The sequence below is a fragment of the Stegastes partitus genome, unplaced genomic scaffold (genome assembly GCF_000690725.1).
Source record: "Stegastes partitus isolate 25-593 unplaced genomic scaffold, Stegastes_partitus-1.0.2 Scaffold1488, whole genome shotgun sequence".
Classification (NCBI taxonomy): domain Eukaryota; kingdom Metazoa; phylum Chordata; class Actinopteri; family Pomacentridae; genus Stegastes; species Stegastes partitus.
In genome coordinates this window covers 147,973-172,416 of record NW_007579219.1, presented here as the reverse complement: position 1 = coordinate 172,416, position 24,444 = coordinate 147,973, and the positions used below count along the sequence as shown (strand labels likewise).

The 24,444-nt window shown below is 40.3% G+C and overlaps 2 protein-coding genes across 2 annotated transcripts in view; both read right to left on the bottom strand.

Moving 5' to 3' along the window:
* Positions 1-3,796: 3,796 nt before the first annotated feature.
* tmem30c (transmembrane protein 30C) lies at positions 3,797-9,123 on the bottom strand. The gene is made up of 7 exons (XM_008300012.1): positions 8,467-9,123; positions 8,111-8,227; positions 7,730-7,837; positions 6,312-6,402; positions 6,080-6,226; positions 5,779-5,991; positions 3,797-5,564 (listed from the first exon to the last, which is right to left on the bottom strand). Exons 1-7 carry the CDS (start codon positions 8,662-8,664, stop codon positions 5,377-5,379), a joined length of 1,062 nt encoding a protein of 353 aa, XP_008298234.1. The 5' UTR covers positions 8,665-9,123; the 3' UTR covers positions 3,797-5,376.
* Positions 9,124-9,215: 92 nt separating this feature from the next.
* cmss1 (cms1 ribosomal small subunit homolog) overlaps positions 9,216-24,444 on the bottom strand; it is a 32,290-nt gene continuing 17,061 nt past the window's right edge. Inside the window, exons 2-10 of the mRNA XM_008300013.1 lie at positions 12,819-12,952; positions 12,030-12,101; positions 11,776-11,911; positions 11,618-11,677; positions 11,433-11,535; positions 11,278-11,338; positions 11,094-11,181; positions 10,928-11,016; positions 9,216-9,554 (exon numbers count right to left, since the gene is read on the bottom strand). Of these exons, the coding sequence (XP_008298235.1) occupies positions 9,471-9,554; positions 10,928-11,016; positions 11,094-11,181; positions 11,278-11,338; positions 11,433-11,535; positions 11,618-11,677; positions 11,776-11,911; positions 12,030-12,101; positions 12,819-12,952 (827 nt within the window). The 3' untranslated portion in view covers positions 9,216-9,470. The remainder of the gene's footprint in view (positions 9,555-10,927; positions 11,017-11,093; positions 11,182-11,277; positions 11,339-11,432; positions 11,536-11,617; positions 11,678-11,775; positions 11,912-12,029; positions 12,102-12,818; positions 12,953-24,444) is intronic.

Below are 24,444 nucleotides of genomic sequence, written 5' to 3'. Positions count from 1 at the left end.
CAACAGAGAAGTGGAGCTATTCCTAAATGTGGTGTTAGAGTACAAAACCAGTAAAATACTTCAAAATATTGACTTTCTATCACAGTAGCCAAACTGTAAACATGGGTCGCACACATATGACGCTTTTGCCCGATACTGTGACGTCAAACTCCGTCTCCTGATGTCTACATGCACACGCAAAGACGGAGTTTTTCCAAATCTCCACTTTGGCCGGAATTTTCAGATATAATTGCTTTCGGTGATGTTTAGCTTCGTTTACGTGTAAACCAAAGGCCCTAACGCTTTGAAATATCACCGTTTTTGCTACGTGTAAACACGGCCTTAGTGTCTCAAAGGTGGCTGTCTTTCAATCTGCTGGATCACCATGGTAACTGATCAGGAACAGGTTATGTTCAAAGTTTTGGATTTAAATCAACTTAAAGCATCTCCCTTTAACCAGTTTGTTTTCCTGATGATTTTCTATCAGCAATACAGATTCTTCACTAAGAAAATAGGTTATATCTACAAACCTATTCAGTAATTCCACTGAGCGAAGGCGTGCAGTTACAGTCGCACAAACTATATGTGCTGCCACAGGAACCTACAGAAAATGCATAAATATGTTTTTGTGCTTGGTCCCGATTTGCCTCACACAGTCAGTCCTGCTGCTAATAGAACACAGATTTAATTATTTAGGCTTTTGTTGTTATATGCACAAGTAAATTACCTTAATGGCTGTGATCAACACAGTTTAAACTGCTTCCATCGTTTGCTGTGTAACAGACTAGAATGTTAAACCTTCAGATAAGGTCTTGAGAGAAGACATTTCTGCATTTTGGAGTTGTTTTTCTGGCAATATCCAATATGTGCCCTTAAGTCAACAAATCGGATGTAAAGGCCAAAACTAAGAATGTACCTAAAGACCTCCCCATCCTGTAGCGAAAACATACTGTACATATACAGTTTTAAAAAGGCTGAGTAATTTCCTAAAAGCAGCAGGACACTGATGTTTTTGGCAAATGTTCCTCAGATAGAAGTAAATAGTGCATTTGACGGGGACTGTTTACCGCTGTGCATTAACATACATTTATTGCTCTGCTTGTAACTTCAAACAACAGGACAGTGTTTGTACAATGAACTCTAAATGATCTACAGCACTCACGTTTATGATAAAGGACATGTCACACACTTTTTATATGTTTCTAACAGTTTCTGGACAATGAGAGACCTGCTGGAGCAAGAAATTGTATCCAACATTTGTTTGAAGCAATTAATTGTTTCGTTTTTTGTTGGTGATAAACAAAACCACTGAGCAGCATAAGTCTTAATCTTTAATGTAGTCTCACTGATTTATTTACTTTTTGGACATACCAGCAGTTTTTAACATTATGTCATTTGGATTGCTCTATCTGGCAAATATTCTACTTTGCTGTTTTGGCTTCGACTAGCTCCTGGGGGAAATGTTTGTCTCTTTAGCTGCTAAATGCTTCATTATGTGCACTAGCTAGTAAGTAACCGTGTTTGTCTGCTTTTTGGTTCTGAGTAGGTCACATGTGGTGGTTGTTTTTTGTCATTTTTGACTGAAAACAGCTGCTGGTTGTAGTTGAAACTGATGCAATGAGAATTAAACAAAACAGCTAAAAGTTTTGAGGCAGACAGCTGAAAAATATGATGAAGCTCTGTACAGTCAAATGGAGCTTCAATAGTTGTAAAGTTAGTAAAAACTGGACTTTTGGAGAATTGTTCGGTGTGCTACTGAGATTATAGACATCAGGTGACCTATTAACTGTACGACGTCCTTGGTTATTGTTATTCTACGATCTACTTTCTTTCTAGAATATGCCCAACCACTGGTGAGCGGTGTAACAACATTAGGCGCGCGGTCCACCTTCAAACCGGATGAGGGACCTGATCCAGGATACTCGGATCCAGACCTGTATGACGCTCCCATCTCACCAGACGTATACCACGCCTACGCGGAACCACTGCCAGCTTCGGGATCTGAATACGCTACGCCCATCGTGGTCGATATGGGTTGCCACCTACCGGGGGGGTCCACTTTGAACCAGGCCTCCACGGTGTGCAGCTTCATGGGTGCACGGACAGACAGCGGTCAGTCAGGGAGGCTGGCGTACGATACACCCAAAAATACCACTGGACAGGTAACGCCGACTGAGGATCTGACCTACCAGGTACCTCAGAGTAGCACTCAAAAGCCAACAGGACAGAGCTGAAGAGTCGGGATGCATAACGGCCTTAATCTGCCCCTCACCACCAACACAACCCAACGGACAAAGATTAGAGGGTTGTAGGAGGAGGAGGCGGTGGTGTGAACCTGTGAGCCCTTGAGCCTCGGCTTGAGTCTTGAATGAACACTACCTTAGCTTTAGATTCATCTGGAGATGTCTGTATTGCCTAAACATTTCTGCATGGCCACCAACTGCTTGTGTAGTGCCATTACAGTCCTATCACTGAAACCACAAAGATGAATGTGTTTGTGCCAGGTGTGAGAGTTTGGAGATGGATGAGCGGGAAGGAGAAAGCTGACTACTATTTGATAAAGACTGTGTCCCTGTTCTGTGATTCTTAGTAGGTCTTTCATCCTGTGAAAACTGTGATTTCCATTCAGTTAAACGCTAAACCAGGTTCAACTGTAATGTACCTGGCGATTCATCAAATCTAAGGGTTTTCTTACTGAATTAATTGCATGTTGCATTAAGTACCCTACATCTGAGAGTAACGCCTTTGTACAGAACTCCCTTTTCACGGTACGTTTATTGTCTTACTTTGTTTAAAAGCATGACTTGAAATTGTGTATAGTTTTAGCAATTCCATTACTGCAATCCTGTTTAAACTCAAATGATTTTACTGATATTTATTTTTATTTCACATCCTGCTGATAAGGAGAGATTTTTTTTTTTTTTAAAGTAATAAACACCCCTCCACTACCCTCACTGATGGCAGATGAAAAAAAACTGAGGTTTGCACTGTTGTGGACACCTGACTGACAATAAGTAGTTTTTTTTTGATAAATCCTGTCAGATGTTTTAACTTGAAGAGGCTCATCGGGAGAATCAGTCCAGTGAAATTCCCAAAGAGAAAGTGCTTTTAGTCGTATCAGAGACCAAATGTTGCCTTTTCCGTGTTTATACAGTGTCGATTCACAACAGATCGGACTTTCGCAATCGTGCCAAGTTTAGCCAAATCATTCATAAAAGCAGTCTTAACGTAGTGAGTTAAATGATGTGTCTTTGAAACAAAAGGTACAGCAAAAAGTGGTAGATGAGTAAATATGTTACAGCTGTGATCATTTCATAGTTTGTGTGTTGACTTTTATTTGTGGATCATAATGATTGTCTGGTGTTGATGTGGGTGTTTGATCTGTTTTAATGCATTTTGGGGTTCCCTCCTTGTATCTATGTGCATCAGTGTCTGTATGTACAGTAAGTTGTTCCCATATTTCAGCCTTGTGTGTGTGTGTGTGTGTGTGTGTTTTTTGGACTGTGTATGAGGCTTATAGGTGTAGTAGAACGTCGTCTGTAGCACCGGTAGACTGCATTCCTCTCCTGTCCAACCTGTGGTACTGATCTGACCAAACGCTCGGTGGTTAGGAGATGCAGATGGAGGGGAAACGAACAAGACAAGCTGCTTTATAACTTTACAGAAGATCAACCTCGCCCGAGGGAAAGTGTTGCTCAAACAGCTGTGCCACTGTCATGCTTCGATTATGCTCAGTAACCAGAGTTGTGGTGCTTCCTGGTCACGGAGGGGTTGTGTTTATGTGGCTCTCACTGATTGTATATAGAGAAATAAAGAGTTTTTAAAAGAGAAATTGTTTATTACAATCATCAGCTGTCATAAAAACGTATGTACAAATTGTTTTAATCCACCTACTCATAAGTAGAGCTGCAACAATTGATTAACGGATTTGTTTTTAAAAAAAATAACACAATCATTCTCAGATTCCAGCTTCTTAGAAATTCTTTTTTTTTACAGTACTCTCTTTGACGGTAAACTGAATATTTTTGGGTTGTGGGCAGAACAAGACATGTGAGGATGTCATGAAAATAATCAGTAGTTGCAAGTCTACCTACAAGTTTCTACCTGTACATGTGGCTGACATATACGTACTTAAAAATGACACGATGCTTAGCAAACTGAGGTGGTCATGGTTCAAAAGTTACATGTTTTACTTTACTTTCATTGGCCTTGCTTACATAAAAGGGAAAACATGATTTAATTGGCATTATCATCGTTTCTGTGATAATTAAACTCACTTCCGTCTTCATCCACTGTTACCATAGTGTTTAACTTTGAGCCATGCTAACTGTAAAGCTCCAACAACGGCTCTAACAGTCCCCACTGTAGTCTGGGATGAGATAATAACAACTTCTGGATGAATTACCATGAAAGTTTGTGTTCATGTTCCTCTCAGGACAAATTGGAATAATGCTGGTGTTCCCCTAATAACACTCACTGGTGAAAGGAGCCATTGCCAAAACTGCAGTTAAACCAATACTTTGGTTTATGACAAAATTCCTTCAAAACTAATGATATTTTCAGCAAACCTCTGCTGTACTCTTAAGTACAAATCAGGAAATATTAGCATGCTAACATGCTAAACTAATATGGTGATCAGACACTTAATAATTTTTTTAAAAACTCTTGTGGCTGTAAATTCTTAGTCCTGGTTTATGAAAGCATGATTTCACGCACCTACAGCACTGACATAAAATCCATACTTGCTGCAATAGCTAACCTTAACTGTGCTGTAATTAAAATCTAATAAAGAGCCTTACAGGGGCTGACTTCTGTATTTAATGTGGCATGTATCAAAGTGTAGCTTTTCCACTTCGCATCTACTTAGACATAAAATACAGCCTCAACTCCCACTGCAACTGGACTTAATACAATTAAAAATAATCACAATAAATACAGTGATACAATCATATCAATAAATATTAATAGTGCATAAACAAAATGGTGTGTATTTTTTTTCAAAAAAATGCAAATGTAAAATCAAGTAAAGAAAGCTTAAACCCTGCGTTAACACACCCAGCTTTCACAAGTGCTTGTTCAGAGCAACATCATCACAATAAAAAGCCGTCACACATGTGGATCATTTAGTTGATAGGGAAAGTAATTTTCCAGATGTCGGGCTCAGTTCTGCATTGGTTTTCCTGCACATGCTGTTGTGAAATTGTACCAAATTAACATTCTTTCTTTAACCATTCTCCTTACCCTTCATTTGCTCACATCAGTGTTGTCATTTAGGATTTGTTGTCTCTTTAAAACAGCTCCTAAGCAGCATGACGATTAGCACTTTTCATCTGCTTTTGACTTGTTGTTTTTTTCCATTATGTCACTGCTCTGCATCCTGGAGCACCTCTTACCCCTTCATTCCTCCATGTTCTTCCCGTTCTTTCCAAACTTCCACCAGACCACAGTGAGCATGATGGCGAGCAGCAGGGTCAGGCCGCTGGTTACGAGGTAAGCAATGGGCAGGAAGTAGTTCTGACCTCCGAACCAGGTCAGCGTGCTCAGCACCACTTCCTTTCTGCCTCGGAAGTACTGCGCAGGAAAGTCTGAGAGGGCAATAGGTCAAGGCTCAAAATAGGTGACCAGAAAGACAAGCTTAGTGGAAAATAGTCAGCCTGTAGTCTTAAAATAGTCCCTGTCCATATGCTTCTGTTCGACAGCAGATAAGACAAAGAACAATGAGACATGAGCAACCTATGTGTTACCAACCGCCCCCGAAGTTCCCACAGGAAGGCATCTCCAACACCCGTAAAAGGATACTGTAGGATATCTTGACGGTGTAGTTCCCTGCTGGAAGCCCATTCGTGAAGGGTTTGTTCATTCGGTTTAAAACCCCGTAGAGCTTCTTGAAGTTGGGGAAAGCTGCCTCCCTCATCCACACAATCAGGTCGTCATTGATGAAGCCGTTGTTGTTCGGGTCGAGGAGATCCAGATCATAGACTGGCTTCTGCCAGAACGGAGGTTTCGTCGTGCCTGTGGAGAGAGCGTCAAAAATGCAGCACATCACCGAACATCTTGAGACACAAATTAAACCACGCTTACAGGTTACGTCTGTAGTTACCATTAAACACCTGAGCCAGTGTCAAGTTCTCTGTGGTTGGGTTGCGGTACTTGATGTTTTTGTCGGTGTACCAGGTGATGCCTTTCCGCAGAAGAGGAACCGGAATTGTAGAACCACTGGAGCCATGGTAGGTCAGAGTGAAGGAGTCTGGAAGGACACATGGGAGTTAGGAGTCCAGTGAGAGGAAAGGTGGAGGAAGGATGTGAGGATTGATGGTGTGTGTTGTGCTTACCATTGAAGATACTGTTGGCTACAGCGCCGCAGGGAGCAATAGGGCGTCCATCTGGATCATTTGCAAACGGCTGGCAATATGAAGAGGGGGTCTAGTGGAAGAATTCACATGTATTTAGACACTGTACTTAGATAAAAATGCAATCTCCTTAAAAACATACCAGAGTGCATCGAATGTAGACACCTATTATCCATTAGATTTATCTGACAGCTGCAGTTACTGTTTATTTGCAGTGATTAAAAAAAATAAACAAACCCAGTATCAGTGTTTAAAGTCGGCTTCATCTCAATCAACAACATGAAAATGCTGCGTGAAATCAGTCGACGGTTTGCCTTATATTTTGATCCATTCTCCATCGTCACACCATCAGACTGTTCGGACGACGCGGCCCTTAGTAGTTTTGTCACAGTGGGAAAAGCACACACACGAATAACGATGGCTCGGTTCCACGATGCATCTCAGTGAGCTATGACAGTGAACCAGCAAGCACAAAAGCAGCCCCCCCCCGCTAAGTGGAACGCAGCCATCATTAATACATCTGCGCTTTCCCTACTGCGCCAAATCAAAAATATCTGCTGTGTGAAAGGTCTATGATATGAATCCTTTTGTTAACATATCAGCAGACTTTCTGATCACTTATTATGGATGAGGGCCGTTTGGAGCTGAACATCTCCAAAGGGCTGTGATTTGGGTGGAGATTAGCATCTTTTAGAGGAATTAGAAGATGTTGGAGCAGGAGGGGGCCGCCCTATAGATAGACTCATTTATTAACTTTAGATAGACTGAACCTGTCCTTTTCCCAGCACACTGGTACTAAAAAGACCCAGCAGCTTCTCTTTTTCCTGAGAAAACTCGAGAGTTTTAATGTTAGAAAAGACATTTTTCTTTTCAACATCACATCTTGGTTTCTCAAAATTGTCAAATCCAAGCGTTCTGAGATCATCAAACACAACTAAAACATCAGGCACCACCCAGATCTCAAAATCAGACTTCTATACATACAGTCGGAGGTGCACACCCCCCAAATACGTCATCTTAACTCCACCTATCAGGACTGCTGTTATAAAAATTGATGTCTGGTTAATGGAAATATATTCAAAAAACTTTGTGTACTGCCTGTATAGTGATACATAGAGTACACATCTGCTTCTGGGAATAAGGAAGTACTGTGACATGTACTATTCAAACACTGGGAGGGAGCATTCTGCTGTTGTGTTTGATTCTTCAGGCATATTTCTCTGATGATATTTTTACTGTTTAGTGTAGGATTGGCACTACTTGTACTGCTTCGTGTAAATGAATTGAAAACCTTCAACCAAACTTTCTGCGTTCTGTATTTGTCACAGCTTATCTCTGCATAAAAATACCCACGAGAATGTACAAGATGGTGAACTGATAATTAATTATTGTGAAAATACCTTTAAACTTTTCTTCCTGCCGACCATCTGTGCATCATCTCTGGAGTCCATGTACCTGCGGAGGTTCTGATGAAAGTTTCGGAGGCCATAGTAGAAAAAGACATCTCCCTGGAACAGAAGCACATTTCACATCATCGGCTTGCTGTGGAAACGCCAATTTCTAGTCTGACTTTAAGCACAAACAACAAATAAAAGCACTGGTGTGAGAGCAAATGTTGATCTTGACAAATCTGTCTTAATTCAAGGTCCACTTCCAATTTGTTTTGAGAGCTTTCAGCCACATAACCATGTGTCACTTAGGTCTGTGGAAAAAGCTTGCGAGTGGTCCTCAAGTTCAGGTTATTTTGTCCACGTATGTCATCAAATTTAAGGAGTTGTTACCTTAAATGTTTTTTTAAGTTGAAACTCTTTCGTACAGCTGCAGGCTTGAGCTGCGTTGCTCGCATTTAGACGCGTTTCATAACACACTTTGCAGTCCCCGGCGTCTGTGTAGTCCAGCTGGAAAGACAAGAGAGTGTGAATTCAACAGCAGAATCAATTGACAATAAACTGTTTCTCATTAGCTTTATCCAAACACAACCTTGGATCTTTCCTCTCTTTGTCACTCCCTGTTTTATTGCACACGAGGGCCTTTAGGCTTTTCCTCTCTGTGTCTAACACACACCTTGTGCATTTTACACCAAAGCATTCCTGGACTTCAAAATCAGTACTTAAAAGTAAGTGCAGTTTTTACTCACCTTTAATTCCTGAGTGCTTTGCACAGTGAGAAGCAGCCACACTCCCAGCAGCAAACATATCAAAGTCATAAAGTAAAAGAAAGGCAGTACAGTATTAGCTGTTAGCATTGGAGACCAGGCAGGGAGCCGCTGCTGCTTGAAGGCTGAGTTGTCGGGCCTCTGAGCCAGGGGCCCAGACTTGGTTTTGTCCTTCCCCATGAGAGGGACCTTCGGCCGGGGACAGAAGAGGAACTCGGTGGACGGCTGGAGATTCAAGAAAAGCGTTCGACGAGGCGCTGTGCTATCTTCTCTTCCTGTTTTTTTAATGTCAGCGATATCACCCTTTACACACACACACTCGCACCGCTCTGCTTGCCAAGAGATTTTCCCAGCAGGCTTTGCAGGGTGGGGGAGACCGTTGTGGCCTGTTACTTATTAACCACAATCCTTTGCTTAACTACCTCTTTCTGTTTTCTGTTACTTCCACTTTTTTGGACGACTGTGGTTTGTTCTTCTCTGTTTGCTTCCCACAACATACAGGTTTTTGTTTGTTCACATCAAAACAATACCGTAGAGTTATTTATGTATTTATTCTGATATAATACGTACATAATATGCTGGTTCTGGGCCCTTCCGTGTTGTTCTACGATGCTTTATCAAAAGGATGCTATGATACATGGGACTTCCTGGTAGGCAAGTAAACTCATGACCTCACATTCTCAGTGGGAGGGACTTCCCAAGGTCAGAGTAAACAAACAGAAGGATGTGGGTTTCATTCTGAGTCCGTTTATTCAATCCATCACCACTGGCAGATTGCGCTGGACTACAAGAGCGAACAAACAGCGCCATACATTTCACACAGACTCTGAAAATATTGAAGGCGGCACGCAGGATTCACACTGTGCTCGACACAAAGGGAAAACAAACAGGAAGAGGCCCCTCAGCATGTTGCGAGGAACATCAGTAGGTCGCTTTAAAACATCGGGTTGTCATGTGGATTATCAGCACGAAGCAAATCCACAATGTTAAAATAGTCCAATTTTGACCCTGTCTTCTTTACAGCCAGCTAGGATGCCGTTCTCCAGCAGCTTCATGAAGTCCACTTTGATCTGAAAGAAACAGACAAATTTAATGTGGACTGTAGAGTCACTGATAAAAAAGAAAACTGAGCATCCTCTGGAGACATGTTTGTGCAAAAAACAAAGGACTGTTATGTTTTTTTTTCTCCATAAAAAACAAAATCACAAATTCCTTCTTCTTCAATAAAGCACCCAGAGGAATATACAACTATTTTTAATTTTAAAGTTTAAACTGCCAAACACACTCTTACTTCACTGAAAAGAAAGAAAAAAGGCAGAGAATAGTGAAAAATGTCACAGTTTCCTAAAGCATCATTTTTTATTTTGTCGGACCAACCAGCTGAACCTCAAAGATAATCAGCTTATGAACAAATAAGATAAAGAAAAGAAATAAATCCTCACAACTAGGGGCTTGAATTAGAGAAAGTTTGGTAATTACTGCTTCAAAACTTAAACGAGGAATGTTTCATAATGTTTTCCTGTGATGGCATGTTAATATTATTATTTTTTTAAATTGCCAAAATGACACCATTGACCCGAGTCTGGTTTAGTAACTTCTTCTGAGAAGTGAAGTGTCATTGTGAAAAACAATCAAAGCTATATGTATAAAATATATATATGTGAACAAAATTACTTTATTCTACACATCGCAATAAAAAAGTTGCCAAAAATAAATCTTGCTTGGACAAGATTCTGTAACAAAAAATAAAAAAATTGGTGCACTTTGGTGAAACAAGAAAACCTCCACTCAGTAACTCAGCTACGATCATGTGACAAACTTTTACGGACTTCTCAACTGAACTGCAGGTTCTGTTTACACAGTGCAGATATGAGATAAATATGGAAAGAATAGTGAAAAATCTATAGTATGCAGTTACTTTTTTTCTTCTTTTCCCAGGATTGGTAAAATCTGTTTTTGTTGGTGTGTCACGTGATGCTCGGTTATTACATTTTTAGAATGTACAGAATCAAATAAATTGAAGTGTTTAGGTGTTTTTAGTTGTTTTTAAGGATTTAAGGCATTATAACATGGTTGTGCTGTGCCATCAAATGTGTAGGACTTCATATTACAGTGAAAAATGAGGAAAACACTAAGTGAAAATGTGACAGGAGCAAAAAATGCTAAGAAGATGCTTTGGGTTCAGACTTATTGATGTATTGACTAATCGTACATCCAGAGTTAAGGTGAGTACAGACAAACCTCCTCCCATCAGATCATGATTGTGAAAACAAACTCTGCTCATAAAGCTTTCTTAACAAAAAAAAAAATCTAAAGTAAAGTGAACTAATAATCCACAAAACACATTTTAATGCCGAGGGTGGCTTTAAATTCGCCATAAAAAAAGGAAATTCTGAATGAGATTATGATTATCTTTTAAGCCCAGCAGGGGGCAGTAGCTCACCTCAGGAATGTCCACCATCCTCCTGAGCTTCTGGTCCCTCCAGTTCCAATCCAGAATGAGGTATTTCAACGCCTGCAAGTTCAAACCATCTGGGGAAGAAAAATCTGAATGAGCAGACTTCCAGAGCTTTGAAGTTTACCAGAGGGGCCATCGCATCGACACCCACCTTTCTCAATGAGAGCACTGATCCTGCCTGGTGTCCCGACTCCAATGTGGGTGACGCCTTTTTGCAGCAGCTTTACCTGCTCCTCCACCTGAGCAAAGAAAAGACATACACACACTAGTGTTCTGGTAAAAGCTCATTATGGTTCACAGTCTGCAACACTATGATTACCTGCCATCTCTTTTACCTTGATATGTTTTGCAAAAAGTTTTAACGCCTTGGCTTCACCCTTGAAAGTAGTCAGCTGCCTGGGAACGATACATTAGAAAGGACACCCGTTTAATTCTAATTTAAAAGCTGTGATGTAGGAAAGTCAGCAAACATTACAGTTCTGTCACTTACTTGATGAGCTCAATGGTTCGGAGAGCAGAGCTGCAGACGATGAGCAGAACCACGGAGCTCTTCGCTGTGTGCTGCTTTTGGATCTTTGCCCACTTGGGACAAACTGAGAAAAACAGAATGAAATGTGTGCTTAGAGAGTAAACTGCTAATGGGAGATTTCCTCAAAAGTTCAGCACAGCACTCACCCTGTTTCAGATAAGAGGAGAGGCTGTGCGTCAGGTCATTGCTGGACAGGAAACAGGAGTCTGCAAGATGCGAGGAGACACACGGTGACCTTGGTGAGTCAACAGATCAGCAGATAGAGACGGAACCAGTGAGTTAAAGGGGATTCGCTCTGACTCACTCTGCAATTTGAGCTCCTCCTGCTCGATCACAGAGCGTTTGTCTGAGAAGTACTGCGTAGCCAGAGCCTGCAGATCAGCTGGACAGCCCGGTTTGGGCTCAGAAGAGGCCAAGACATCTGTAATCGTTTTCTTCTTCTGAAAAACAAAATATATGCAATAAATATCCACAGTCACGGTCCAGTGAGTGCCGCTGCATGGAGGCATAGTTCATGCAGCAGTCCCTCTTTGTGACAGCAGGTGGCGCCGCACTCACCTTCCTCTTCCTTTTGGGCTTCGCTGATTTTTCATCCTCAGTCACTGTCTTTGGAGGAGTTACATGTGCTTTCTGTTAAAAAAAAGTACATGTAGAAGACAGAGTTCAGGCAAATTACTTATATATGATACTGCTAAAACATTATATTGGATGCATATTAATTACAAACTTAATAATAAGCAATAAATGATATTGAAGAGTATTAATTTTAATACAGATATAGGGCTACAAATATGTTCTGTCATGTGTATTTAATGTCTTGCACTGTCAACATCTAAAAACATTACAATACAATCACATAATACAATAAACTAGTAGTGATTATTTCTACGATTGATTGATCGGAGTTATGTTTACATAATTGTTTATTTAATGTCTGAATATGCAGACAAATGCAACTTCCTGCTGTCTCCATCTATCTAGTTCTGTCCAATCAAAAGTCTAGTTTAGAGATATTTTACTTAACGAATATATAGAACAAAAAAGGCAAAAATAAAGCTGAAATAAGAAAAAGTTTGACATTTGTTCTTTAAACATAATCTAAGCAATTTCTAATTATAATTTATTATTAACTTTCTGATGATCACTTATTTGTGCAAAAACACACATTAGTTCTATATGTGACACTGGTGCATTAAACATGGGTAGATTTTACTACTCTACCACATAAAACACATTGCAGCCAGACTTTGTCCCTAATTTGAAAAATGTTGTTTAATCTAACAGCATCACATTGCGTCACGTAAAAACATTTAATGGGCAGCATTTACACAAATAGGATGTAACAACCTGCTCGTTATTCTTCTTCTTCTTCTTGGCTTTAACAGCTTCCTCTGTTACCCTCTTCCTCTTCTCCGGTTTTGTCTTGGTTTTTTCTGTTGGCTGATGCTCTTGTTCCGTCTCCCCCTCTGCCTCAGATGCATCTGGAAAACAAAGAGGGTGAATTTCCGCATTAAAATCTGCAAAAGAGATCGCGTGTGCGCATCCTGTAGTACATTTAGGTCGGGTGAGGGACAAGAAAGGAAATGAAGGAAAAAAGTAAAGCGTTCGTAGAGTACGATGAGCAATTTCTGTGTCCGAGGGTACAAATTTGCTCATTTCGGTTTATGCGTTAACTTGTAACCTGATGAATAATGTTAAGATGAGGCAACACCCCGCTTGTTTAGTTTGACCCCTGGCGCACTGATTTGGCAACTGCACGTTTTGCCTCAGACTGTTTGGGTTGTTCGCCAGGTGCGAGTGTTCTCTTGTGCACATTTCAGTTAGAAATACACAAATGTTACCCGAGGTAACAACAATGCAGCAGATCTCAAAGTGAGCATCTGGTTATATTTAGCCTCCCTGTTGCTACCACTTCTCAGTGCATTCCTCTCGTCTCATGCTATGAGGTCATGCTTAGACCCCTTTGGCATATCTGGGTGCTTGGCCAAGAGCCTTTAGAACAGACGCCAGGGTGAACCCAACGATAAATCTGCAGGATTTATTGCACTGTCCTTCCTGGATGTGAAGTTTTCAAAAACTGGTACTTTTACTTGGCACTTCTTCTTACAGACCTTCAATATATATAAAAAGTATGGGCAAGCATCACCCTTTCTTGTTTCTTTAATTATATATATGGACAAAGCCAACAACTATCAGGAGAGCCAACATTTCAAAGTGGTGACGTCTGACTACTGAACATTTATGAGATTTCTAATAATTCTGCTTATACTTGGCTACATTAGCAGCAGTTTGAAGCATGTTCTGCTTATTGCCAAATTCCAATCAGCAGCTTCAAAACAGGTATTATATTCTTAGCTGAAACAACTGATGTGATCTGTGATCGTACCGGCTGCTGACCTTTAATATTTGTTTCATGATTTAAACTGCTTTTGTTACCATCTATGGTCTGCATTTTTCAGCAATAGCCATTCAAGCCATTTGCATTATGGAATTCCATCTCAATGTAGTAGTTTTAACACTGTGAACCCCAAAACCCACCAGTGGATTTGAAAGGCCTGTTGTCTTTACAAAATTGACAAAACAACACCAGGTATCAGAGCCAGAAACTGTAAAAAAAAAAAAAAAAAAAAAAAAAAGACAGTATTTCCACACATTTTCCGATGGTCTCTGAGCTACTCATCTTTGGAGTGTGTTTTGGTCAGGAAACTTAACCACATCTAAGCTTAAAATCAAGATATGTCATCAAAATGACATTAATATACATGTCTCAGTAAAAAGAAAAAAATAAAATAATACCAAAAATTAATTCTTGCACTAACCAGATTCTGTCAATTAAAAAAATCAACAAACAAAACTTAAGGGGCTAAACTTGGCTGAACTGCAGGCTGTGCAGACAGAGCACAGAGAGCAGATAGGAGACAAGTACGAGAACAAATCAAAAATATCATTTGTAGAGTATCTTCAGTGTGTAGAATCTCCATTTTTCCATTATTGATAACACCTGTGGGCACTTGGAAAATGTGCATTAGTGTCAGTTTGTTTTTTAAATGTATTTTTCTGTTAAATAAGTAATGAAAGAAATTCAACTTTCATTTTCTCTTTTTTATAATTCATGGCATTCTAACTTTGCTATACTGTGCTCTACTCTAGCCATGGCTGAGCTTTTAGCGGTGCAGGACTTTATATTGCTGTGAAAGATGAGCCCACATTGAGTAAGAATATGATAGGAGCAAATGGTTTTTTGGGTTGATTGTCAGCGACAAGCCTGAATTCAAATTGCTTTCACATGCACAAAGGATCCAAAAGAAAACAGTACATAGCATGTAGTCCAACGTAACATATACCCGGCTTTGTTGATCACTCTTTTCACTGCTGCTGGGAAGCTTTTATTATGAAGTATTGACAGACAGCCGGATGCATTTGTTGCCAAGGTCAGCAATCTAAAGCATTACAAATGACTTTGAGCTATATTGTTCCTCCAAACCTACATGCGACTGCGTATACCGTCGTGCTCACATAATATGGCCGAGACACTAGAGCATGTCTCTGATCTGCCACAGCGGGTTGCTGCTCCGGGCCGAGAGCACTCCCAGAAGGCACACCGCACACGAACAGCTGACGCAAATTTACTTGCTTGTCCTCTAATTTCCCATCTCACAATCAATTTATGCAGTGGTTATTATCACAGCCGTCCTCTCGAATTTCTTTTTCTCTGTAACTCTTGTTTGAGGCCATTACAGTCAAGGACCAGATAAAAGGAAAGACTTTCCAAAGGATGGAGGAGAGATTGTGATCTACTCTTGTTCCGTCATTCTGCCTCATGGGTCTTTCTCTTTTCATCACTGCTTAACCACACCCCCTTTTACACTTCATCCTTTGTAAGACAGTCATCCTTGTTTGTTCCATACATCTGTCCAGGGATACACTCCTTCTGTTGGAAGACCACCCCTACTATTTATGGGCCAAACCCAACTATCCCTCCTTGATTCTCATCTCTTTCTCACGCTCATTCTGGACAGTTGTGGGGAAAAGTGCCAAAGACCAAAGAAGGGAGGACGAGGAGAAAGACAATCCAATTACAGAGGTGAGGAGGACTTCATGCTATGACATAAATGGACAGCAATCGAAGCAAAATCCAGGCCTAACTTCAAAAAAAGTGAGTGCTCTACTTGTCCTACAGCAGGTGAGTGTTTTCCTTTCCTGTTGGCACTGGTGATGGCTATCTGAATCTTTGTTAGTTGTCTTTAATAAACAAAAAGGACTGCAGACTTGTATTGTGCTAATCTATTGACATCACATAGGAAGAAGCTTTTAGTATGACAGGAAGAGTGATGGTACCCAGTTAGTAAATATTCTGCCGTAAGCATCTCTTACTAGTACCTGGTGGCTTAATTTGGTTATAATCTGCAGTTTGTTTAGCTTGTGAAAACAAATCTTGCAATTATTTCACCTTTCTGATGTGATTTGCACCATCCGCAGGCACAATTTTTGCGCTTGACTTAACAACCGAAAAACGCATTCACCTGACATTGCTGTTCTGTGTTCAATGAGCTGTGAAGAACTCTTCAAAAAGCCTGTGGGCTCAGAAGTCAACCAAACCCTTAGATGAGTAAAAGATGCTGACAGGGCAGCCAGACTGACTCTTTAAACATATTTCTCATCTCACCAATGACACAAAGACAAACCAAACATGTTGGTGAAATCATTACTCAACGCCACTCTGCCGGTGAAGGTTTGAATCAGCAGTTATTTGATTAATATTATTTAGGGAATGGACTATGTGGATAATTTATCAGTGTGTCCATGCACTTAGTAGAATGGAAGCTCATATTTTCATATGGACATGTGTCAGCAATTCCGGATCAGAGGGTATTAACATATCAGAGGTGATTTCCCTGTGGCACAGTACCGCTGTAACATTACCCCTGAAACTGCTGTGGACAGGAATATTATAGGATGGTCAGTGAATGGTTAGATGACCCAAATGACAATAAAAAATTCAATGAAGTAGATTATGTGGGCGAAGAAAAATTCAGATAGATCAAAATCTGGATTAATTAAACCGGATGAAACAATAATTCAAACAGACCGACATGTTAGTTTGTAGGTGCCATCATGAAGCGCAGAGAAAGTAGCACCAAAGCTAGTGGTACAGTATCCAAAAACTGCCTGTCGACAACAGTGACAGTAACAGTAAAATGTCCCATCATGCATTTATACTGTTCATTAACACCACAACCCACCATACAGTTTAATATTTTGGATTTGGCTTATGTTTCATAAAGTGTGACATCTGTATTCTATTGCATTTGGCAGTCCAGGTTTGAGTGCATCTAATTAGACTTTTCTGTTTCACCAAACAGTTTAGCATTTCCATTAAATGTTAAACGCAAGAGAACACTTCATCTATGACAAGGTCATTTACAGATCATGAGCAGAAGGCTGAAAGCTACTTGTGGTTTCCTTCATCTTTGTAAATTATGTCAAACCACAGCTTTTATTGAGGAAGCTTTAAAGTTTCTCTCTGGTCGTGGAACAGACAGAAACTCATCTTTGTTCATTCAAATTACATATTTAGACGCTTTGTCCCATGAAAATAACCCCTCAAATGCCTTACATTGGCTTGGAGTAACTTTCTATATAATGTGCCCTGCCTGTTTCTCCACCCTCCCCTCCACCGATCCCTGCAGCTCGAGTACACCAGCTCACCTGCAACTCTGCTGAAACACTGTAGAACCACTCTATGCTAAACAATGGCAACTGAATACACACCTTACATGTAGACAGGATGAGTTCCTTTCAGGTTAATTATATATGAAAACCTGACTGCTTGAACAAGTCTGTTATTGGTACACTGCAGCTTGACTAGTTAGTTTGGTTATTATGTGTCTTCTAGCACAATAAAAACACCACATGAAGTTAAAAAAAAAGATTTAAATATACATGGGGTCTTTAAATGTACAGGGAGTCATCCTATTTGTTATAAGATCAGACTTGGATCCTTTTGTGCTTGTAAAGCCCATCATGGATTCATCACAGACAAACTGCATCTTTCATAAGTGAGCTGAGGATGATGTGTATAGCTCATCAATAATACGTGCTTGATTTTAGATGTAAAGGGTTTAGTAAATGTGGCACCAAGTGTCTGCTGATCATAGCCGGAGAAAATCAGACCCGCATGCTGGACATAAGATGGGCAGCAAAGGGAAAAACAAAATGAAATTTCTCAGTACAATACATTCATTGGACTACATCACTTTTTCAAAGCTCTCTAAAGCTGTACACTAAGACACTAATGAACACTAAAAAATGCATCTATGACCTTATAACGAATTCTTTAGTCACTTTCCTCTTGATATCATGATCCTACATAAAGTAGGGGTCGAGATTGCACAGGACCTGATATTCAGCCTTTCCTTAATTATCTGTACCGTTGCATTAAAAGAAAAAAAAAATCCTATAGAATTATTTGAAAATGCAGAAACAGCACTACATTGGCTCTGATGTAGCCACTGCTCTCTATCTGTAGTCAACACCCTGTGGTCTTAATTACTACCACAGTCACAGCACTATCTGACTGGTTACACGTCACACATAATAGCCTAACAACACTGCAGGAGAAATGTTGAAAAGTGCTCTTTGACTTGAAAATTTGCAAAGCACAACTAAGTAAAGAAATTTAAACAAAGGTTATTGTTGGTGTTTGCCTTATTCCAAATTTTGAGACCAAGATATTTATTTTAACTGCACTATTGCATGTAGTACTGGTTTCAGGTATTGGTTATCAGCTTTATTGATTACTCACAATCAGTACTGTTATATTACCTCTGAATAAAAAAATTATATTGGTTGACCCCTATGGGAAAGATCAACTGTGACTGCTGAGATTTTTTTTTTTGTTTATTATGTTTTTGCTGCCATGAGATAATTATATCCAATTTTAATTTGTTTTCCTTATTTATGCTGCATTAGTTTGCTCAGGTATTATTTAGTTGAGTGAGAAAGCACAAAAAAAACAACAGAAAAAACCCCATATAACTACTGCAACGACTTAGGAAATATAAAATTCATCACGCTCCTGTAATTTACTATCATCAGGGTTTCTAGCAATTCTTAAACACAGAAAGTAAAGAAAAAAACAACACAATCTGTTAGGTAAAAACGAAAATATGGTGACTGAGCAGAGGTTGTGACAAAAATGAAAGCTGGTTCAATACACAACAGATAATTGGAACGTAGAACTGTCGAATATAAACAGTAGTGAGGCAACAAACTAAGCCTGAAGAACAGCCTGAACAGAGCAGATGTTGAGCCATGAAAAGGTCAATATCCTCAGTGTCCCCGAACCCTCGATTGTCCTCCCCGCCACAGTCGCTCCAGATGGTAGAGTCGGGAGGAGCGAACAGTGTATGCTTTCCGCCTCAAGCAGAGCAATGAGGTTACGGCTCAGATAACCGTAGATCAATGAAAGTCAATGGCTGTGGAGAGGAATCACATGCAGGGAAATGGGGCTGCCCGGCCATCTTTAATGTGCGATCAATAGAGGCGACTGGTTTTAATGGATGGTCAATGGTGCTGACTGGCTGTAATGAGGATCAATCGACTCGTTCCAGGAAACAGTAGATTGTTTCAGTTCCAGACAAATGGCACCCGGATGTGGTCATTAGTGTTTAAGGGTGATATGCTCACTTGAGTAAATTAGCACTGTGTCCACACAACTGCATAAAGCTGCGTCGCTATGACCTTAGAAAAGCTCACTAAGGTTTATATTAGTCAGATAGCACTTTGCAGAGGCTTAGGACAAACCAGTTACATTTTTTACCGAGCCGCCGTGGCGCTACGTACAGGCATGAGCCACTACGAGCTCCAGAGATGCCGTGTGGTATTTTTGTTGTAAAGTTGATGCCTCTATTAAAAACAACACAATACTTTCCATGAAATCATTTCAGCGCATGTTTAAACAATCAATAACTCATCTCAAGTCATATGCTACTGCTTGATGTAGGGAGTGGAAGGGGTGGGCGAGTGGGTGTAGCAGTTATTGGTTTTGGATGCCTGCAGCTTCCTCTCTAAAGCCACAATTTCAGCATGTGTTATTGTTAAATCAATTGGGACTTTAGGCTGCGTGCTCAATATTAACAAGCAAAGCAATAGCGGAATGACTAAAGACAGCCAATACAGAACCCCGGTCTCTGGATACAAATTCAGTTGGCTCTTTGCTGTTCAAACTATTCTTCCAGTGTTTCAACTTTGAATTCAGCTACGACGTGATTGGTTGTTGTGCAACTACTTTAAATGAAAGATAAGATAAAGAAAAACAACTCAATGGAGGAGTCAGTTTATAAGCTTGGTAACTGATGGGTGGCTGCTAGCTGTTGTTTGGCATTGCTTGCTCTGGGGAGGGATTGTTTGGACGTGTAATCTTTTGTCAGCCTCAGAATGTTAAAGTGCAAGGATAAAGAATCACCAGCAGGAGGAGCATTAGATGCACGGGGAGGTTTGATGCTGATAACCTTCTGAAGACACAAACATATTTCAGGTATACAAAGCTAAACATACTGCAACACTCCTTTAACAAGAGTTGTGCATTATACACTCACTCTTTTTGAGCTTATCAACTCATCTGAATCAGCAGATGAGGTGGTTTTCTTGCTCTATAACAATGCACAAAGAAAACTATACTTTATGTAATCGGTTCTATCACAGCCAAGAATGGCTACACACAGAATCTGGTATTTATTGCTTTTACAAGGAACAGGTGTTCACCAGCATACAGGCAGATCTGATTGACCTTTAACTCTCCTGCATGAGTCCAGGTTTTGATGTTCCATATCTGTGGTAGCCATTGAGTGTTTGTGACTAGTGTGGTAAAGCATCAGCTGATTCTCCTGTCAATTACATCCAAAGCAAGTGGGATTAATTCAATTATCTATAATCTGATTTGTGCAGTCAGAAGAGACATCAATTATAATAATTAAAAAAAAAAAAACAGGAAACTTGTCCTGTCTCTGAGACAGCTTTGATTTTCTGCACTGTTGATCAATTGGCTGATCTGAGTAGTTTAATCCCCAAAGTTATATTGGAACACAAGCCCGTCCTGGCTGGGAGAGTGTCATAAGAACTTCTGAGCAGCTAATCAGAGATACAAGACTACGGGAACAACCCAAAGCTTTTAAGCTTTTCCAAGAACTAAACGAGGAAACCCCTTCCGTACCTTGACAGCATACTGCAACTTATGTAATGAGGACACAACAGTTAACCAAAACTCATTTAGGCTATCAAACTGTTGTTTAAAGTCCCTTCTTTGCACAAAATATGTTTTAGTAAATGTCACTTCTTATGTACATTTAAGTTTTACTCTGCAGGATGATGCATTTTCAAAGCTTGACATATTTTTAAATTCATCTACTGAGTATCTCACCTTTAATCTGAGTTTAGCTTGGCGGTCCGTCATAAGCAAGTTAGATAAGGGTGATGTGGAAACTTGAGATTTGCATTCAACAATAGACTTTCAGTGCAGTACGAGGCATCCTTCATCCAGTAGTTGAATGCAGATGTACGTAGATGTCATTTTAAGAATCTTTATAGAACAGGTTTTTAAAGGAATCCACATCAGGAACATTATTGCTGAAAGAACAGCCCTTCTATATGCCTTTTAACATGTCTACAGGGGATCTTTAAATGAACTCCACCCTCCGATTAACATAGCTGTAGCTCCGTCTCTCTCCCTGTATTTGTGTGAAAACTGCACGCCAGTCCAAACTCAGACACCAGAGCACGCAAATCAACGGCGAATAGAATTTCACCTCGTCATTATTCAGTAAGCAATCCTTTGCCACAGGGTCCTGTTAAACAAAAATAACTCCTAGAGGACACAACTTACATCATAACAAAACAATGCAGACCATATTTCAAGAGATTGCTGACCGCCTAATGGTCGTTGTTTTGCTCTCCACAATTATGGTTACCATTTGATTTACAGGGCTTTTTCCATAATGAAGGAAAGACCACCAACAAGGATAAAGCCATAAAAAACAAATGACCCAATACACATTTGGGAAAGATGACTAAAACAAACAACATTATTTAGGATTGTGAGTCCATTGTCTAAACTCACAGAACATTACTGCATTACCTCATGCTATTATGAGTGTTTAGTTCAACCTCATTGTTTTATTTCAGTCGAACCAACACCACAATAATTGAGGCTCTTGACGACGAACAGTTAACCTGATGTAAACAAGACTCAACGATAAAGTATGTAGCAGAAAGTGTCATATAAAAGTATAACCATAGTTTTATCACAACATTTAGTCAGTCCTAGTTTTCTCTCAAAATACCAATTCAAGTCAGCTCTAAAGTCATTTTGAAATCTGTCAGTTAAACAAAGCACAGATACTGATTAGGGAAAGGCAATATAACACTTGCAATGAAGGTGGCTGTGATCTAACGATCTCTGTCTTGATGCTAAACTCATCAGCGTTTCAAGTATTTAGCAATTGTACGGCCTAACCACGCTCATAACCATAAAGTACACTGGCAGCATTGCTGGTGACAAAATAAATTTATAGACTGTTCAACATCTCCTGCTCTCTGTAGCTGGCTTGCAAACCGTATAATTTCTCTGTTATACCACTCTTACCAACCATGCCTGCAGTACTGTATTCCAGCCAAAACATACATCAGCCATACAGAATGTGAATTACAGAGTGCTACGCCAACTTGACCCTGAAAAGTGGAGGCCAAAGAGGACTCCGGGGCACAGACTGATCCAGCCTCCCATGACAGGTGGATATAAAGTGGATATGAGCTGCCTGTTGAGAATGAATAGCTGAAGCAAGAGTCTCAAAATTAAATTACCTGGAGGCCATGCGCCAGGTTGTATTGCAACAAGAAGCTCCCCTGCAGTCACGTACAACACCTTTATAAAAAGGGCTGTCTGTAAAACCATTGATAAGATTCAGGGATCCTCAGAGCAGAGGACATCGAGCTGACACAACAGATTCTGGATTATAGCTTACTTGAGCCGACAGTATAGATTGTGTATAAAAATATGGACGTAGTGACCGTAACGTGACCCACTGGTTTGGAAAGCACCATTTTGAAGCCTGGAATTTGGGATTTGATTGCTGCCATCTTGCTTTGTTGAAACTGGATGTAACAAGCAAGGAGGGAGGTCTGATTGAGAACCTGAGAACACTGTGCATGCCAATATAGTAACCTAATCAATCACATGTAGCCCCGCCCGAAAACATAACCTGCTTTATCGTCTATTTTTCCTCTAATTGGGATCAAAATTTACAAAATGAGTATCATGCTGTATTCAAAAGTTTTGAAACTAGGGATTGAGACGATCAACTCATGAGGAGAATGTTTACTTGGCTAGCTTTCTGGCTGAGTTCTATACAATCTGATTTCTTTTTGCAGTGAAAGGAGTCGCCCACTGCTAGCCATGATAAAGAATGCAAGTTTGGGTTGCTTTATGTTGGTTTCACTCTTCAGACCTAGAGGCTATCTCCATCTTTTTTATAAGGTCTATGATTGATAATGAAAACACTGGTTATCTCTGTAGGTGAGAGACTAGGTAATTTGTAGAATAAATGGTATGTAAATTGATATTTTAACATGTAGGAGGTGTAATAGTTATGTAACACCTGAGACAAGACAACAAAAGGACACATAGTGCTTTACAACCTTATAGTACCGTTAAGCTGCCTGTTCATATCTGATCTCGACACTCGAACAATCTCTAAGGAATTGTGCCGTTTTCAAATTATTCCTGTCAAACCTGCTGCTTCTACATGACATCTTGGATTAGGTCACAGCTTTTACATGTGTAGAAACGTCTTACAATAACACATCATGTGCAACTTTGTTAGTGTGACTTCATTTATTCAGTCTTGTTCTGACAGTGATAAACATATTTCTAAGTCTCAACAAATAAGGTCAATACCAAATAGGTAGTGTAACCTGTCATTGTTCTCAGTCCATGACGATATTTCATCTCACTTTTCTATGCAGAATAGACCAGTTTTGGTAAGAATTTGTAGTGAGTAAGATTACTTTTAGTAATGGTTTATTCTGAGGGAAGGTGATGCCCTTTTGAGTAGAGAGGGGCAGGCATGCTGTGTGCTGCCCTGGGTGGTGTTCAGATAAATAAACAGAGGCGGCCAGACACATGTGAGGAAGCCAACCTGCCTGCCAGAGGACAGTCCTCAGTGGGACAGCCCTGGCAACCATTACTAAGGCTGACTCTGGCTCTGAGCCAGAACTGAAGTTTCGAGGCATTTTCACATGCCTGGCATTGTGTGGAAACCGTGCTTAGACATCAGTAAGCATGTGCTTGTCTAGACGCTGTGAGTGCACGAAAGAAAGAAGGCAGTCTGACTCATGTCATCTCTGTGTGTGAGTGTGAGACAGAAAGAGAGAGATTTGTGAGGTGTTCAGACCTCATCACCATTAGTCAATTGAGGGCCAAGGGCAAGGAAGCATAAGCACGTGTCACGGCTTGGCTGCACGCATTAAAAGCGCCATCGGATGGGCAGAGAAAAGAAATTTATTAACACTCGTGTCCAAGGAAAACAGACCTCAGGCCCCCCCACAGAAAAAATGGGCGAAAGATCCACAACTCACATCAACCTTCCTGCATGTCCTCATCTTGATCCGAACACCTACCTTGGACTAGACATACTCAAGCTAACTGATTGCGTTTCTCTGTACTCCACAAACTCCTTTCTTTCTTCAGTACTGGGTGTCTGTTCCTGTACATTGTGGCTCTCTGTTTTGTGAATGATTTCTGGATAAGTCTTACCTAAATAAAACTCCTTTAAGAGTTTCCATCAGTCTTTCCTGTAGCTTAAAACAAGTGAAGTGAAGGATTGCAGGGACAGCTCTGACTTCCTGATGGATACAGCGAGGGTATCAAGAGGAAGGGAGGGATTCTGAATACATCACTCTTTTTCGTTCTACATTA